Raw genomic sequence first — 18459 nt, forward strand, 5'->3', positions numbered from 1 at the left:
CATGTCCACAGCATATGAACTTTCTTTCTTAGATCTAAACAGGCAAAAGCAGCTGAGTACAGTGCATTTCAGGGCTTCTCCGGAAGCTCAGTGGTAAAGAATCTGCCTGTAAGGCAGGAGCTGCAGGAGACATGGGTTCAGTCTCTGGGTGGAAAAGATCCCATGGAGGAGGGGATGGTAACCCACTCCAATATTCTTGCCTGGAGAATCCCCATGGACAGGAGTGTATTAGGCTACAGTCCATAAGTTCCCAGAGAGTCAGACACAACTGAAATGACTTAGCACGCGTGCACACACAGTGCATTTCAGTGCCACATGTGGCAACTAGGCCATGAATAAAACTTGTTTAAACACATACCTTCTCTCTGCTGCTATGAGCAGTCAAAGACCTTTGCGCTGCCCCACGAAGAGCTGTTCGATAATTATAGAAATTGCTCGAAGGGTCCATTTGATGCTGTAGGCAAAAGAGAGGAGAATATGAACTACCCACTTCTCACCTGCAGAAAGTTTATGAGATCACACTCTAAATGCTGGATTCAAAAAGCCCAAATAACTCTGGGGCAAAATGTTACTTAACAGCAAGAGCTCCACTTCACATACCTCAAGAACATCGAACTTGGCAGTCTTCACTTTGGCCCAAGTTTTTTTCAGTCGAGAGACGGGGCTCATGTTCATGCCAGCTTCCGATTACAATGGAAGGCGAGAAAAAGAAAGTGAAAACAGAGAAATCAGAGAAGTCATTCTAAGGTACATTCTGAAAAAAGTGTTCATTATTAAGTAAAAGGAAGTTAGCTTTATTTTAAAAAAAAAAACAAAAAAAAAAACTTGCCAAACGATTTTCCAAAGTAGTGGTCCCATTTCACAACCCCACCCAGGTCTGAGAATTCTACTTGGTCCATAATCCTCACAATATTTAGTTCAATCAGATTTCTTAATTTCAGTCACTCCAGTGTGTGAAATGTATTTCACTGCGATTCTAATTTAAATGTGTATTTCTCTGATGACTAGTGATGTAGAGCTTCTTTTCATATACTGTCTGTCCATCAGTGTATCTTCTTTTATGAATTGTTCAGGTATTTTGCCCTTGTTTTCACTGGGTTATTTGTCGACATAGTGTTGCTCTGTAGGGTCTTTTACAGAGTTTGAATACAAGTGTTCGGCTAGATGTATTACAAATACTTTCTTCTGTGATATAAATTGCCCTGACATTTTCTTAACAGTACAAGAGGGAAATTAGGTAATCTTCTATTACCTAGACTGTGGGCCTTTCAAGTCCCTGATTTAGATGACCTTTCTGCTCACTATTTTTGTGCAGTAAGCCAGATAATAAGCTGAAGATTTACTAGTTATTTTTATGGGGGAGACAAGGGGTCAAAAAAAGATTTTTTAAGGGAAAAATGGATTCATGAGGGGGGTTATTAAAATTAAAATTATTGAATTAAATTCAGTAGATTCTCTGGCGTCAAACTGACCCTGATTCTAAAGAGGCAGGTAAATATTCACATATTTACTGAGTACTTATAATGTGTAAGGTAGCCATATCGTTTATCATATAAATCAGGATATTTTTAAATGAAACAGTCATTATCAATAATCGTAGCAAGAAAACTGGAAAAAAAACAAGCCACAGTGTTACCCCCATGCCCTATGTTTATTGAATGAATAGTTGCTGGCATTAAAAATCCTTGTGAGGCTAATGAGGTCAGCAGATGACAAGTACTAGGATCAAGGGTAGTCAGAAAATGTTCCAGTTTCTCAGGCCAACCTCTTGTCTTACCAGTGGAATCATTTGATTTACTTTCAGATCATATGTTTCTATAATGCTCGATACACAAGCTGCTCAAACGCTTTCTAAAATCCTTAATTTAGGCAAATATATTTTATAGATAAATATTCAGATGAAGATTAACTAAACATATTCCATGAATTCTTATATACCTATAAAAGATTAAACATATTTGTATCAGTTTGTATATTTAAAGCTTTCTGGTCATTCTGAAACAAGTCTGGATTAATAAGTACAGGTTTCATGAACAAAACTGTACTATTTGCTAATTCTTAGTGGGTCCATTTCACATAACCTAATATAAACAAAGGACACGTATCTCTCAGAAAACACTCACAGATTATTGCCATCAAGGAATTGAAGTTGCCAATGTTAAAACACTCCCGAGCCACGTCAATGAAATACTCAATCATCCTTGCTCGATGCTTCTTCTTTACAGGCTGTACAGAACAAGAAGAAAGAGAGCAGCTGTCCAACATGCAGGCCCAACAAATATAAAGGAAGTATGAAAAAGTAAGATAGAGGGCTGGGAGAAAAATTCATTTTCTCACCATGCAGATTTCTGTAGCAACCAAGTAGCTGAGGCGGTTAAACCATTCCACGTAGGCTTCCAAGTTCCGTGTTTTCTTCCGTTCACTGTAGCAACTCTATCGAGAAAGTAAAATGAGCAGATGAGTTGGAGGAAAAATCGGTGTATGAGGCTCTTGTTTTTGTCAGATATGGGCCTTTATTCTCAGTTTATGAATTAGGAAGACTTTTGAGGATGGGGGGGGGGGCAGCAGGGAGGGGAAAAAGAGAACAAGCCACTAATAGTCTCGACTCTCCTGCGAGTGTGTGCTATGTCACTTCAGTCGTGTCTGACTCTTTGTGACCGCATGGACTGTAGCCCGCCAGGCTCCTCTGTCCATGGGATTTCCCAGGCAAGAATACTGGAGGGGGTTTCCAGGCCCTTCTCCAGGGGATCTTCCTGATCCAGGGATCGAACATGCGTGTCTTAGGTCTCCTGCATTGGCAGGCAGGTTCTTTACCACTAGTGGCACCTGGGAAGCCCACGGCTCTCAATAGAAATATCAGTCTCTTAGTATAGTCCTGGGAAAACCCAAAGATCTAGAAACCTATTCTGCTGCATTCATGGCAGTGCCTTCACTCCCAGGAGACTAAATTACTCTGGGTGAGAACAGTTCTCAGAAGTACCATTCCAAAGTATATATAGATGTCTCGGCTGCATTCTAAAACAATCTTGACCAATTAATACGGGTGTGACTACCTACTGCTGGTCACAGAGCATGGAGAAGCTGAGAGTATAGAAGTCTAGAAAATTTTCTCCTAAGACTAGGAGACAATTTTGGAACACTGTGTAGCAAGAAACTAGTATTTTCCAAGGTAGATAAAGCGGAAGTTTACACCGTCCTGGTGTTTGGAGAGTGAGTGACATATTGTTCAAAAGCAAAAAGAAGTTAAGCTCATCTCAGGGTTCAAGGCCAAGCTTAAACAGGTTAATTACACCCCTCTTTCCTTCCTTCCAAATGAGGCAAACAAAAAAGTCCAGTAGCCTCTATTGCAAAACCTGATCTTCACTTCCTGTACTGAGCAAAACTATTCTAAGGCCGGAAAACAGCTGCTGCCCTTACTCTGAAAGAGGAGCTTTCATTAGTGGGTGATACAGTCTTTGCCTAATACTTCTGGAGGTAACACGAGGAAAAGTTTCTTATGTGTGTGTACGCCGACCTTACAGCCTTGCCTACCATCAGTTTCTGCCCATATGGGCTGTACTCAGGCAATAAACCTGCCATGAGGGATGCACCTTAAAACAAGAGGCAGAGCAGTAAAGACCTGTCCTTGGCACACTGGACATGCATCCTGTCTTTACCGCCCCTGCTACTGTTGAATCATGAGCAGAGCATCCTCCCGTATTTTCTTTCTGACTTAATCTGCTAAAACCATTATCCTTTATCTCCCACCTTCATCATCACAAATGCCTGCATCTACTTGCTTATTAAATTTCCCAATAAGGAGAAAGAGAGGATAAAAGTTGGTGATAGGGTAAGAATACTGTTATGGCACTTGGAGACCAGACTCAAGAATAAAAGTGTGATGAATCAGACATGGCTGAAAAAAAAATCTTTCTGAGGGACTTTCCTGGTGATCTAGTAGTCAAGATTAAGACTCTGTGCTTCCACTGCAGGGGGCATGGGTTCAATCCCTGGGTTGAGGAACTAAGATCCCACATGCTGTGTAGGATGATCAAAAAAAAGAAAAAGCCTCATGCACAAAGTGCAGGCATACCTCAGAGATACTGTGGGTTTGGCTCCAGACTACAGCAATAAAACAAATATTGCGATAAATAGAGTCACATGAATTAAAAAAAAGAAACAAAACTTCCTGATCTTTAAAATCTAAAACAAAAGTGTTCCAATTTCTGTCTCTCATACCCACTATCATGGACTAAAGAATTCCATTTCCAATTTCAGGGCTAACCTCTGGGTAGACCCATTACCTTGTCATTGTCCAAAGGGTCCTTCTGCACAAAGGCCTGAACAAATTCTTCTGGGCCAATGTAATTGAGCCTCTCCTGAAACACAAACCCAACAGTATTGAAGAAACACAAACTTCAACAGGATTGAAGAAAAGGAGAAGGAATGGTCTTTCCATTCTGTCTATTAATTTCTGCCATCATCCTCATTTTCAACAAGCAGCTTGTAAAATGAGCCTTTAACCTCCAAAACCATCATTATCTTTAATATCTGAGCAGAGACAGTTTTCTGCTTGGGTCAATGTATACTAGAAAGTAAAAGGCTGAGCGAGCTATGGAAAAATTCATTAGAGGGGGAACATGAGGAAGGTCAATAACCTCTTCGCTCTTGCTTAGTATTTATTTTAAAGTGAATTCTCAGACTATCAGAAATAGTCATACACAAATATCTAAACAAAACACGCTGCCACTATTTCATATATTAGCTCCCATTTGGATTATGTTCACCTCTCCCTTGACATCACTGCCGATGAACATGCTATCTGGTTACCATGGCAAACCAAGTCTGGGTTATAAAGACAAGGATGACAACGGCCTCACCAGCTCTATGTGAGTCAGCTGCTGGGCCAACGTGTAAGGGTCACTGCAGACAGTGATGATGTCCCTTTGGATGGACTGTGGCTTGGTCTTGAGAACTGTGAGTCGATCCGTCGATGTGGAACTGATTTTGGCCAGCACTTCCTCGTACTGGCTGAGTGCAGCCAGCTTGCGGATCAGACACTGGATCATCTGCTGGACATTCTTCCGATACGTCTGCCAGGAAACAAAAAAAGGATGACCTCCTTGCTCTGCCTGTGCATCCATGCCACAAACTCAGAGACTCTGTACTTGGTGCTTTTACTTTGATGCTGGCTAGCCACCTTGGTGGAGGGCAGTTAGAGGCAGTCAGCTTTGCTCTAACAATTTAAAAGACACATATACATATGGTGTCTTTTCAGACCTGCAAGATTTAGTTCTTTCCTTGGGTTGCTCTTGAGAGTGCGACTCAAGTTGGGCCATGAAACAACTACAATGATATTTTAGATGAGCTATTTAGGGAATTCCATATAATAGGAACCACATACAACTAATGTTCTCTGGACTGAAATAGGAACCTATTGGTTTTCTTCTGCGAGGTGAAGATGCAAAGATCTCAAGTCAGAGCATTCTTTTCCTAATTCTTTTTCTTTAGGCCCACCTTCTTGATTTTTCTACTTCTATCATTCCCAATCTCATTCGTCTAAGTACAAACAACTATTTGACAGAAATACACCATCACTTCCTACTCAGCCCCTAACCACCTTCCTGACTTCCACATATAACATGAGTTCCCACCAAAAGAAGTATTGGATATTCCTTTTTGGTATCTGACCTCCCTTTGGCTCGTGTCTGTTTCTGTTGCACTCATGAGTCACTGCTGATGTTTACAGTCAAATTCCTTCCCATGGCAATTCTCCCCGTAATGCTACTACCAGCTGCTGCCTGGTTTGTGACTACATCATGCTACAGCCAAGCACTAAGATAAATCAGTATTAAAAGCAACACAACGTATTATAGATAAATGTTAGCCTCTCGACTTTTAAAATAGTTATTAAGTCCAAAAAATAACTCCACAATCAATCCCTAGGGGGTAGTTATCATGATGTAAGTTAGGGGTGTTCTTTTAATTCTTCCTTTTCCAGCCAAAAATTGCCAAACACTTAGCCATCTAAGTAAATAGTGACGCTGGTATCAGAGAAAGGCCTACAGGCTAATTCATTGCTAGTGTGGTCCTTAGGTTAAAGCTCCAAAGGAGGACAGTCCCAGTGAATTTCCAGATGAAAACCTTATATCCATGCTTTACTAACTAATCAGCTCCTTTTCAAAAAGTACCACAATAACATTTTCTGAGATTAATTACCTGAAAATTAAATGGCATCTTACCTACAAGTCTAAGAACCATCTTTTTTTTTTCGACAGTGGTCATTTGGTTTACCAGAGCATCTTATAAAATTTTAAATGAACAGATGTTTTCATACTTAAATGGAGGAAAATCACAAATAGGAGGTAATGAGCAATTCTCATACAGTCAAGGCAAAAAAGCCCACATAACCTTCCTTCTCTTCTTCTCTATTTGTCTGGTATATATTCCACTGAGTTCTTTAAACTGGTTCATTAGATGACCTTTTCCTCCCTCCTACATTCACAGATCACCCTAAAGTCACTAATGAAATACCTAAGTGTTTAAAAAATTGAGCCCTCAAAGAAGCTATCTTCCACACAGCACTAAAGTTATCAGTTTAGAAGATGCTATCTATTTGATAATATGCTTGTCACTCAAAGAAAATGCCTCTTTCTTCAGAATTCAAAGCACTTCAGGCCAAATTGAGGGCTATTTTAAATCCTTCGCTGGCGGGTGAGCAAAATGGGTAAGAGGGGGTCAAAGGTAGAAATTTCCAGTCACAAAATAAGTCCTGGGGATGTAATGTCCAGGAAGGATGGTGACTTCAGTTAATAATACTGCATTGCATATTTGAAAGTTGCTAAGAGATCTTAAAAGTTATCACAAGATAAAAATTGTGTAACTATGAAAGGTGACAGATGTTAACTAGACTTACTGTGGTGATCATTTTGCCATGTACATAAGCCATGAGTCATTATGTTGTACACTTAAAACTAATACAAGGTTATATGTCAACTGTACCTCAATGAAAGTAAAGAAGAGTAAAATAAAAATCCTTCATCCCTATTTCCGTTGCTTCTTCTACTTTCATAATCTTTTAAGTTACATAAAAATCCACCAACTTCAAATGGATTCTGCGGTCTTTGGTTCCAAATATCATAATAAATGCTCCCCAGGTGATTCTGACACATAGCAAATATCTGGTGACAGATTCTTATTCTACACTTGAAAAGTGCTTTTTAGGCAACAGGCAGAGGAATGTACAGTGGAGGATTCAGCTGGCGTGCAAAGAGCAGGAAAATATGAGGAGAACATGCGTGCAACAGGGTATAGGGGAAAAGCCATTCAAATAACAAAGAACGAGTGTGTGTGCAGGTGCACACGCAGGTGTGTGTGTGTGTGAGAGAGAGACAGAGAGGAATATGTATGTGTGATACGTATGTGTGTGACCTCTTTGAAAAGTTTGTTACTGCGACTTGATTCCATTTGAGAAACCAAAGCTTGGTGTCATTAAGCCTGCTTCCTTCCTGAATCATGGATTGCTAAATATGTACTTAATCTTTTTTATAACTTCAAATGCCAGTGTCAGTAATTACCTGGCAAATAAAGATAGAATAAAGACCAGCCCCTTAAGGAAGAGAAAATTGCATTCTACCCACAATAGTCATTTGTCATGTAATTCAATCATCAGTTTCATTTCGGGTTCCTTGCAGCCAAGTCCTAATAAACCTGTTCATTTTGGGCAAATCCTGAGGCAGGAACCATATTAGGTCATATTATGCGGAACTGTTCTAGCAGATTCAGAACTCAACTAAATTACATAGAGAGCACACCTGGATCCATTGACTGCCAAAAAAAAAAAAAGTCCCAGGCAAGATGCAGCAAGTCCCAATCCAAGCTCACACTCCTTCCCAAGAAGGGAGATCCTTTTTCCAGTGGAGGGAAATATTTTTTCCTATTCCAGTAATTGATTAGTTTGTTAACTCATTCATTCAATCATCCATTCAAACACTCCTGAGTGCCCATTAAATGCCAGGTACTGGGCTAGGAGTTAAGGTGCTATGTGAGCAGAAGGGGCACAGCATGGAGTCCAGAGGGGGGAAAACAAGTCATAAAGAAAGTAACTACTAATCACAGAGTGCTATGAAGAAATTGGTGGTGAAAGCCAACAACGGGGAGTGCCATGGCTGGGTGGTGGGGGAAGATCTCTTCAAGGAAAGACACTTCAGCCCAAGACAGGTTAAGTGGCCTGCCGGTTCAGGTAAGCACAGAACCGAGGAAAAGAGCATCAGCCACAAAACTTTACCTCTTAGGATTGATAGGAATGAAAGAGGAGCAGAGAATTTCGAGGACTTGCCAGAGCACTCAAATCAACCAGCTGCCAAATCATGGACCCATTTCTGAATACTGGCTATATAAGTGGCTGAAGGAATAGCATCTCACTATAAACCCAATCGAATCATGGCAGGTGACATCTCTCCACTCAAGCCCTAGATGAATCAACCAACTCCGTGGTTATACTTGGCTTATCTTCTCATCTCCTCTTTTCACACTTATAACTCTCTGAAGACGTCAAGGTTTATCAAGGATTTATTATGAACACAGGAGGGCTGAGAAGAAGCCCAGGCACAAGGCTGTCTGGCTCCCTTGCTTGGTTCCATCCAATTCTTGAATGGCTTGATCCTGTTAAAAAGAGATCGGACCCAATCTGGCCAACACAGATAGCAGCGATCCCCTTCATGAACTTCCATGACAAGAAGGACGCAAAGCCATCCATTCGGCACTGTATCTGAAAAAGATTTTTAAGGTATTCCTTTGGAAAAAAAACAAGGCATCATTTCTACCTTTTCAAAAGGCGATAGAGAAAAAGGAAGCTGACTGCCACATCAAGTTAAGTATCTAAACACAACTTAACTGAAATGAAGCACTGCCTGACTCAGGGCTTAGCCTCGCACAAGAAAAAGTCCTTATGATGCCACTCATCTTTTGAGCAGCTTATCATAAACTTAGGTCACTGAGACAGCCCTGCTTCTGCCAAGCAGCATAGCAGCTTAGCCCTCTAAGAAAAGATTTACTAAAAAACAGTGATGCCTAACTTTTGCCTTTATTATGAGTGATGAACATACCAATTCCTATCTTGCTTGAACCTCTTACATACAAACTAGCAAAATGATTAGAAGTGTCAGAATTTGCAAAAGGACCCAGGGAACTATTCATTCAGTCTTGTAGAAGTTATGGCTGTTCTGAGCACCAGTGTTCACTATAAAGTCGTATGTGCTTATGCGCTCAGTTGCATCCGACTCTTTGCTACCCCACCATGCTCCTCTGTCCACGGAATTCTCCAGGCAAGAACACTGGAGTGGGTTGCCATTTTCTTCTCCAGGGAATCTTCCCAACCCATAGCTCGACAAAGTCATAGGGGAACTGTGAAAGGATTAATTCCACTTTCATGAGAACATAATGTGGGAAGCACGTGCACATTTTTCAAGTGTTAATCTTAGAAAATTTTGTCTGATTTTTTTAAGTTTGGGGAAAACATATTAAAATGTATTCACTAGAAGCAGACAGAACAGATAGGGTGTCTTGTTATAGGATCTTGACGGCACATCACTGAAAGAATGATTTCTCCAGTTAGGGTATCCATAATGGGAAAATGCATTTTAAGACAAATGAAACAAGACACCACTGGCTTTGCCAAATGCTTCATCTATCTTTTTTGAATGTTGTATCTGGGCCTAAGTAATGTGTTCCCTGGAGCACGCTAGCAACACGGAAACTACAAAGGCCTCCTTGCCCAACAAGCCTCAACACAGAATACCAGTCCTCCAGGCTTGCTTCAAAGAGGATAACCTTGAATTTGTCATAGCTAGTTAGTGCTTATCAAAGGCTCAATTGAGGAACATGATATTTATGAAAGATTATCTAACAGACTTATTTTCCATCTTCACCTAGTCTAGGTGCTAGCCTTGAATCAACTTCCGGGCATAAGACTTGAATCCTTTTGTCTCTGTCTTTTCTACTCCTAAAGAATTACCTTTGCTAATTTATAATAATCTAATGGCCACAGTTTTTACCAAGGAGTATTTGTTGTAAACACTACACAGAACAGTTTCCATGATCATATTCACCAAGTCATTGCAGGACATTTTTAAAATTTTTTATTTAATTCTTTGAAGAATTTATATGGTTTTGCTCCTCTGATAGTGAAAATTATATAACCAACTGTGTTTTCTTTTTACCTAGAGATTTACAGTGAAATAAAACAATCTTGTCCTAGTCAACCGGTTCTTCATATTAGACTATTTGTTTTCTCCTTTCCATGATACAAACTATTTCCGATTTAGTAATATATTCCTTATTATCTGTTAACATATAAGTAGGTTATTTTACATGTATTAGTATTTATATCTCCTACTGTGATATTCTTTGTCTAACTTGCTAGATCACACCTATCTGGAAGGAAGGGAGGAATCAATAAAACAACATAAAAACACACTTGCAGAATGAATCCTCTGCATGAACTGACATGAACATACCCCCAAATTAATCACATAAAACTTCAGATCACACCCCTTTGAAGTGGGATCGTCTAATCAGCTCTGTTTGGCACACCAAACAGAACAGTGCTCTGTGGAGAGGACTTGCCCAAAGGCAGAAACCCAGAGGAAGCAGTGGAGATGCCAATATACAAGTCAGCACCACTTCCCAACTAAGACCCTGCCTGGAAATCCGAATGACTGTACTCAATTTAGGTTACCAACCTCCTCGCCACTGGCTATTCGGTGAGCCAGATCTTTTAAGTTTCTCATCATTCTTTCATCACGAAAGTCGTAAGGAAACGTTTCTGTCCATTCTGTCAGGAGCTGAAGGATTTTCGGTGCAATTTTTCTTATCTGATTCTAGGGAGGAAAAGCAAACGGAATTCAGTGATATCCATCAAACAAATAATTACAAACAACGCTACTGATAAACTTCTAGTGCAAAGTCTTTGAGGCTAAAGAAGCTCTAGTCCCCCTCTCCCAAATCAATGTCAAGTGCTACCAACTTCAGGAAGGACCTAGGGGTCTCCCATGACACTAATATTTCTTCTTTATACCATTCCCCATTCCCTTTGCATAGCCATGATACCCCTCAGCCCAGGCAGAAGCCATGGTTACTTCAAGAGACCCACTTCACAAGATTTAAGCCACAAAGCTACCAAACCCAATAGAAAAAAAGTTAAGTTCAAAATATATCATTACCTTATCACTGTTGGGATCACTTAGTCTCTGGGGCTCAACACACAAGTGGCAAACTTTGGCCATTAGCTCATACGGATGCATAAATAACCGAGAACTCAACAGGAAGGTAAATATGTACGTTCTCTGTGGCAAGAGAGAAAAAAAAAGTTATCATGGTTAGATCCTACATCTGAAACTAGTTTCTCCCCTAAACATGATACATCATATATCAAGTTCTCCTGATCAAAGTGAAAATGCTGTAGTTTCAAAAGTGATGCTTACTAGTAGGAAAACAAGATGGATTTCTCCTTTACCTTCTGATATATCTTTTCCCTTAAACCATATTAAAAATAACAGAAGTACAGGATAAGTTGAGCTACTAAATTATTCACAGCACATTTTTACATCTATCCTCTGGGAGCCTGCATACCAGGACATATAACTCAGCCCAGTAAAGAAGAATGAAATTCAGCCCATGGAGATCAATCTAACTTATATACACCACCCGTACAGAATCTTGTTCTGTGTCCAAATATTATGGTAACTCAATGGAAATTAAAAAACAAAAAACCACCCTACCCACATCAGTTCAAGAATTCTCCAGTGGGTCCAGTATTACACACTGGAGCATTTGTGTGCTTGTCAGAACATTCAAAGACAGGCGTTCAAGTCATCTGTTTACTTGCTCAATGGCTAAGCAATTTGATAAAACATAATATCACACTATATACTTTTCTTTAAGCACACTGTCTCCCAAGAAGCCAGTAATGAAGTAATGCTTATGTGTTATAATAGCTTCAGACTCCCAATAAAAAGAAAAATTCCATGGGTTTTTTTCTCCCCCTGAGGCACCCTTTTATAGCTCATAAACACTTACAGGGCTGAACAAGGGATGCCTTTTACTTTTGATTACAAGTTTTCCCTGTGTGGCAACATATTTGAAAATGCTATGTAACAAATCACACACAGAGAGAGATAACTCAGTAACAAACACTATGGTGAACTCCAGTGGCAAGCACAGACTATCGTTTGTACACCAAGGTCATTATTATATTTAAAAGCATTTGAATCCAGTGTCTGGATATTTTCATGAAATCTTTATCAACAAGCAGCTGTTGAGGAACGGGGTCAGACACAGCACAAAGGAAGTGGGAAGAAACATCACTTGCTCTAGAAATAGAAAACCCGGGTTTGATTGCTGATGTTGGGTGTGAGACCATGCGCCAACTGAATCCCAAATTTCAATTTTTTTTCCTCTCTGAGTCTCTTGGAATTGCTCTAAAGACTGAGAAAATATACACGGATTTCCTGAATTAGAAAGGATTACCTATACAAATGTCAGGGATCTAAGGAAAACATAAGCAAGCATATTATCGGATGTCCATTCTACAAAGAATTGCATCTTGAATGTAACTCATGTTCTCTTTTCTATGAAGCTTCCCTGTGTCACTTCTACAAAGAATTGCACCTTGAATGTAACTCGTGTTCTCTTTTCCATGAAGCTTCCCTGTGTCACTTCACCTTTCTCAACATAGTGATGGCCTTGGAAACCAGAAAGGCATTGAACATTCGAGGAGCATCCAAGGTTCTCTGGCATTTCTATGTAAGGATCATGGTACAAGCATGAGTCAAACGTTACCATTTTTTAGATGGTCTCTGACTATCTACACTGTGGTGGCAGCCCCGAAAAGAAAACTGATATGCAGAACTGTCGTATCCAGGCTCAGTCGGGTCTCAAAGTACTCAATAACCAACGTGCAACTTCTTGTTAGAAAAATTCTTAGGAATCCAGATGTAATTCTGGAGCACCCAGGGTCCCTGTTTAGTCTGTTGTAATTTCTGCTGGATACCAAGGATGTGTTTCAGAAACATGTGAATACTTACATCCGGATAATAATCCACATTGGGTACCAAGTGCTGGATGAGCGCTTCCAGAGACCCGGAGAGGAGGTTGTTGTCATGGTAATACAAACCCCCACAGCTGTCCTCTGCAGACTGATAGAGGTTTCGGTTGTAACCACTGCTGTCAAACATGGCAGAAAAGGGAGGAGTCTGAGGCATGCTTTCCTAAACAAATAAGAAAGGAAGAAACATGGTGTCAGTAATAGGCAGCCCCAAAGAAAAGCAAACTTTAATAGGCATGAGGTTTTCACAGTCATGAAGAAACAGGCACTTTTTAACCCAGGTTAGACTCTGAAACAATCTCAGAACTCATCAAGAAGTACACTGCTTTTCAACAGCACACGAACGCATATTTTTGAGTACCAATTGTGTCCAATAAAGTAGCATGAAATACCTGGATCAAAGGTGCCAATCTATACCTGAAGCCAAGTCTCTAGCTGCTGTGTTTAGATCTTACTCCTTCACATTTGGTTAGGAAGGCAGGGAGAGGGGTTGAGCTTTAAACTGCTTTATCCTCCCAGTCAAGTATCATCCTAAGGTGGAAACATGCTCCTTCAAAGTTGGTGGGGAAGAATTACGTCATGCTTAAGAAATATTGGACTAGCTTTGGGCATGTTAGGAGATAACCAAAACAGAAGCTGAAAAACTGAAGCCTAAGCGAAGCCTAGAATTAAAGTGTCTCTGCGTGTACATATGTGTGTGTGTGTGTGTTTATGTTCTTGTTTAGTTGCTAAGTCATGGCTGATTGTTTGCAACCCCATGGACTGTAGCCCGCCAGGCTCCTCTGTCCATGGGATTTCTCAAGCAAGAATATTGGAGTGGGTCGCCATTCCTTTCGCCAGTGGATCTTCCCAACTCAGGGATCGAACCAGAGTCTCCTGCACTGCAGGCGGATTCTTTCCCACTGAGCCACCAGGGAAGCACTGTATAAGTTTATAGATGCATATAAATATCAGGAGACTTAATGCCAACTCCCCAGCTTTCACTGAAAGTCTGATGCTATTCATTTTTGCCCCTTTGTGTTAAATTCTTTCGGGGTGAAGGGCTCTATAAAGCCTCAGTGCTCGGTAAACACAGGCTGAGAAAGCACCTGACTGAGGAACGAGGAGCGCTGTGACGTCCTCTCCGTGTGTGCTTTCCTGCTCACAAAGCCCGCATAAGAGGGTGTTTGGTGGAGGCCAGAGGCTATTAAGTTATTACTTGGATTCCGAGGAATGGAGCTCCTGGCCCCAGAACAGACTCCCGTTTCCGGCAGCCTGTCTGGACAATGGAGGCATTCAGGAGTTGCGGAGATGGGAGGGTTTCAGAGGCAAACAATGAGGGAATGGCAAACTCCAGAGCTTGGACTGACAGGCCCAGGGTGTTTGGAGGCTGCAGGAGAGGACACAACCTGGACTAATCCCTCTTTTCAAGAGGCTTAAGATATTTGCATGTGAATGGGGGCTGGGAGTGGGGTCTGTCTGTGGCTGTACATCCCTCTCCAAGCAGGTCTGTCCCAGGTCCCCCCTTGCCAGCCTCCCACAGGGGCCAGAGCATCACAGTACCTGCACGTGCCTGGGCAGGAAGCTGCCAGGGGTGGGGTGTTGGGAATAAACACCACCCACTGTAAAGCCGCCCTGGCAGGTGAAATGGCATTTAGAGAAAGAAGCATCAGGAAAGTGAAAAAGGAGAAAAATAATAACTTCATTATTTTGTGGTCTATCCCATCCATAATCCAATACTGAGGGAGAACATAAAATCATCCACGATGAAATAGCACAGAGAAAGAAAGATAAACCTCACATGATACTGCTTATATGCAGAGTCGTAAAGTGATATAAGTGAATTTATTTACAAAACAAAAACAGACTCACAGACATAGAAAACAAACGTCTGTGTTTACCAAAGGGGAAAGTAGTGGTGGGAGGTGGTGGTGGGGATAAATTAGGAATTTGGGATTAACTGATATGTATTACTATACATAAAACAGATAAACAACAAGGACCTACTGTATAGCTCAGGGAAATATATTTAATCTCTTGTAATAATCTTTAAAGGAAAAGAATCTGAAAAAATAATATCTTTTTCCAGTAGTCACTTGGGGATGTGAGACCTAGACCATAAAGAAGGCTGAGCACTGGAGAACTGATGCTTTCAAATTGGGGTGCTGGAGAAGACTCTTGAGAGTCCCCTGGACAGCAAGGAGATCAAACCAGTCAATCCTAAAGGAAATCAACCCTTAGTATTCTTGGAAGGACTGCTGCTGAAGCTCAACACTTGAGCCACCTGATGTGAAGAGCCAACTCACTGGAAAACACCCTGATGCTGGGAAAGATTGAGGGCAAAAGGAGAAGCGGGCGACAGAGGACGAGATGGTTGGATGGCATCACCAACTCAATGAATGTGAGTTTGAACAAGCTCCGGGAGACAGTGAAGGACAGGGAAGGCGGGTGTGCTGCAGTCCCTGGGGTCGCAAATAGTCAGACATGATTTAGCGACTGAACAGCAACAGTATATATAACTGAATCCTTTTACTGTGCACCTGAAACAGACACAACATTGTAAATCAACTATACTGCAAAAATACAGTCACAAATGGGAAGAAAGTGAGCACTGAGAATCACCGTCTGGGGAGACCGGTAACCACCAGAGTCATCGCTGCCACCCCTCGCGCTTGGGCGGGACATGGTCATAATGGCCAAGGGACCAGGAACAATGAGATGCAGAGGTTAACACAAATGCTTTCCACGTAGTTGGTAAGATCGTATACACAGGAATCACAGTTAAATAAACAACTCAAGGCCAACATTTCATAAGACAATGGACAAAGTATGCTTCTGTCCTCTTCAAACTGCCCGTTTTCTGTGAGTCTGTTTCACATGCAATAGCATCTTTGCAAATGGGTTGTCCCTGGTGGGAAAGAAAACAAGAGACCATCTGCCCTTGGCCTGAGAAAGTCAGCATGTCCTTAAACTGGGACACCAGAGACTGAGATGAGAAGCATCTAAAAGTTACAGCCTGGAAGGAACCTTCCATTTGGATGTGGTCACCTGCCTCTGGCTTAAAAAAGCTTTAGATGGTTAAAACCACACAGTATCCTTGGCATCCAAGGTTGACAAGTGGAACTCATTCCATCATCCCCTTGAAGGTTTTCTTTTCCCCCTTCTGCCAAGAATCATGAATTTTCCTTGATTTTTCCACTCACTCATTGCTACTGAAACCATCATAGTAAAGTGCTTTGGGGAGACAGTAGGCCAAGAGTTGGGAATTTCAGACAATCAGAAAGTGCCAAAAGTTCAAAAGGACCATAGGAAATCAACTCGTCGAAGATGGAAATAGGTTTCATTTCACTTTCTAGCTGCAATCAATCTGAAGTGGTTGCCCAGAGGCCCTGTGAAGAGTAAGGATTCAAAGGCTGTAACTGGGTGGGGAACATATGCTAAGGGATTAGTATCTAAGGCTGTAGCTAGGTGCTAAGGGATCAGCAATGACGAGAAAACAGTTATGCAAGCAGCCGAGGTCCAAGTGCCATGACAGTCAGGTTCACTCTCCTCTGTCCTCCAATGCACAAACTGAGACCTGTGCAGTGAGGTGAAGTGACCAGATTAGGACCACACAGTCACATGGCTACAGCATCAAGTGAGCCCAATGCAACTTCCTTGCATGTTGCACACACACACCCCTGCAGCCTTTGGTTGGTCGACAGGAATCACTAACCCACAATATGGTCACAAATTACTTAGAATTCCCTTTCAAACAATCAGCACCAAAAGTACTTCTTAATTATGTACTCCCATTAAGTGGACAAGGATCCAGATATGGACAAAGACGCAGACTGTATGAAGCCCTCTTCTGGGGCTTAAGAGCCTTGAAAACTTTGGAGAGTCACTTACTCACCCCTAGGTATATTCTCTTGAGAGTCCCTTGGACTGCAAGGAGATCCAACCAGTCCATTCTGAAGGAGATCAACCCTGGGATTTCTTTGGAAGGAATGATGCTAAAGCTGAAGCTCCAGTACTTTGGCCACCTCATGCAAAGAGCTGACTCATTGGAAAAGACTCTGATGCTGGGAGGGATTGGGGGCAGGAGGAGAAGGGGACGACCGAGGATGAGATGGCTGGATGGTTATCACGGACTTGATGGACGTGAGTCTAAGTGAACTCCGGGAGTTGGTGATGGACAGGGAGGCCTGGCGTGCTGCAATTCATGGGGTCGCAAAGAGTCAGACACAACTGAACGACTGAACTGAACTGAACTGAGGTGTATTCTTCACCCGGAAAATTATTTCCACTTTTGCTCTCTCCTTCCAAAATTCTAAATAATAACAAACTACCAATTTCCTTTATGGCAAAGTTAGAGCATTTTTTAGAGCAATGACAAAGGGCATTTGTATTGTTCCTGGGAACTGTGTACAAAATATCAACACACCAAAAAACTCTCTGCTGCTGCTGCTGCTAAGTCGCTTCAGTCGTGTCCGACTCTGTGCGACCCCATAGACAGCAGCCCACCAGGCTCCCCCGTCCCTGGGATTCTCCAGGCAAGAACACTGGAGTGGGTTGCCATTTCCTTCCCCAATGCATGAAAGTGAATAGTGAAAGTGAAGTCGCTGGAGTGGGGTGCCATTGCCTTCTCCTAAAACTCTCTGACCAGGTACCAAAAAAAATACTGCAAATAGCAAAGGATGGTAAACTGAGATAAGTTAATTGGGGTTATAGTTTACTAAAAATCTAATTTAAGAAAAGACCATGTCACTGGTTGCTTTCTGCCTTCTAATTAGCCCAAAATTCTGTTGTTGATCAGCTGACTGATTTGACCACAAACCATCTTGATAATTCAACTTGCATACTGTGTTTCAAACCCAGGTCTTCACATACCAGGTTCAAAATTTACAACTCTACATCATGCTATACTGCAAATGGTCTTCTTTGAACTTCTAATGTTTACCCATAAAATGAAAAGCCTGTCAGTCTGTCCCAAATTGTAGTCTATTAGAGTAATTTATATGCTTTACAAGTTCTACATAAACCCTTGCTCCAAAGATGTATCATAGGCCATTAATTACTCTTATTAAAAAGCAACACTGTCAACAGAAGTATTTAAGATACTGACCTTTGCCATCAAAGAATAATCCCCTCTAGTCAAAGATTTCAGAGATTCTAATATACACTTCTTTATATTTTAGTTTCTTTGAAATTGGGATTCATTAGATAGTTGAGTGACAAGAAAATACATTTAACCATCAGTCTTTTTTTTTTAGCAATATACAAAAGAGCATCTTATAATGGATGACATCTTAGATTCAATGAAATACAGTGATATTTGCTTGTGTGTACTTTATAGATTTCCAGAAAAAAATCTGATGAGATAAAATGACACAAAGAAAGCTCATAGATCACAG

General features: G+C 41.2%; 1 protein-coding gene across 2 annotated transcripts in view; it reads right to left on the bottom strand.

The window, feature by feature from the left end:
* The window catches only part of RASGEF1B (RasGEF domain family member 1B), a 669944-nt gene that overhangs the window by 12580 nt on the left and 638905 nt on the right, over positions 1-18459 (bottom strand). For both annotated transcript variants that reach the window (XM_052641857.1, XM_052641858.1), the window contains 9 exons: positions 13065-13247; positions 11202-11324; positions 10722-10859; positions 4860-5072; positions 4284-4358; positions 2338-2433; positions 2124-2226; positions 601-680; positions 359-454 (listed from right to left, as the gene is read on the bottom strand). In XM_052641857.1, coding sequence (XP_052497817.1) covers positions 359-454; positions 601-680; positions 2124-2226; positions 2338-2433; positions 4284-4358; positions 4860-5072; positions 10722-10859; positions 11202-11324; positions 13065-13247 — 1107 coding nt within the window. The remainder of the gene's footprint in view (positions 1-358; positions 455-600; positions 681-2123; positions 2227-2337; positions 2434-4283; positions 4359-4859; positions 5073-10721; positions 10860-11201; positions 11325-13064; positions 13248-18459) is intronic.

The sequence above is a fragment of the Budorcas taxicolor genome, chromosome 6, assembly GCF_023091745.1.
Source record: "Budorcas taxicolor isolate Tak-1 chromosome 6, Takin1.1, whole genome shotgun sequence".
NCBI lineage: Eukaryota > Metazoa > Chordata > Mammalia > Artiodactyla > Bovidae > Budorcas > Budorcas taxicolor.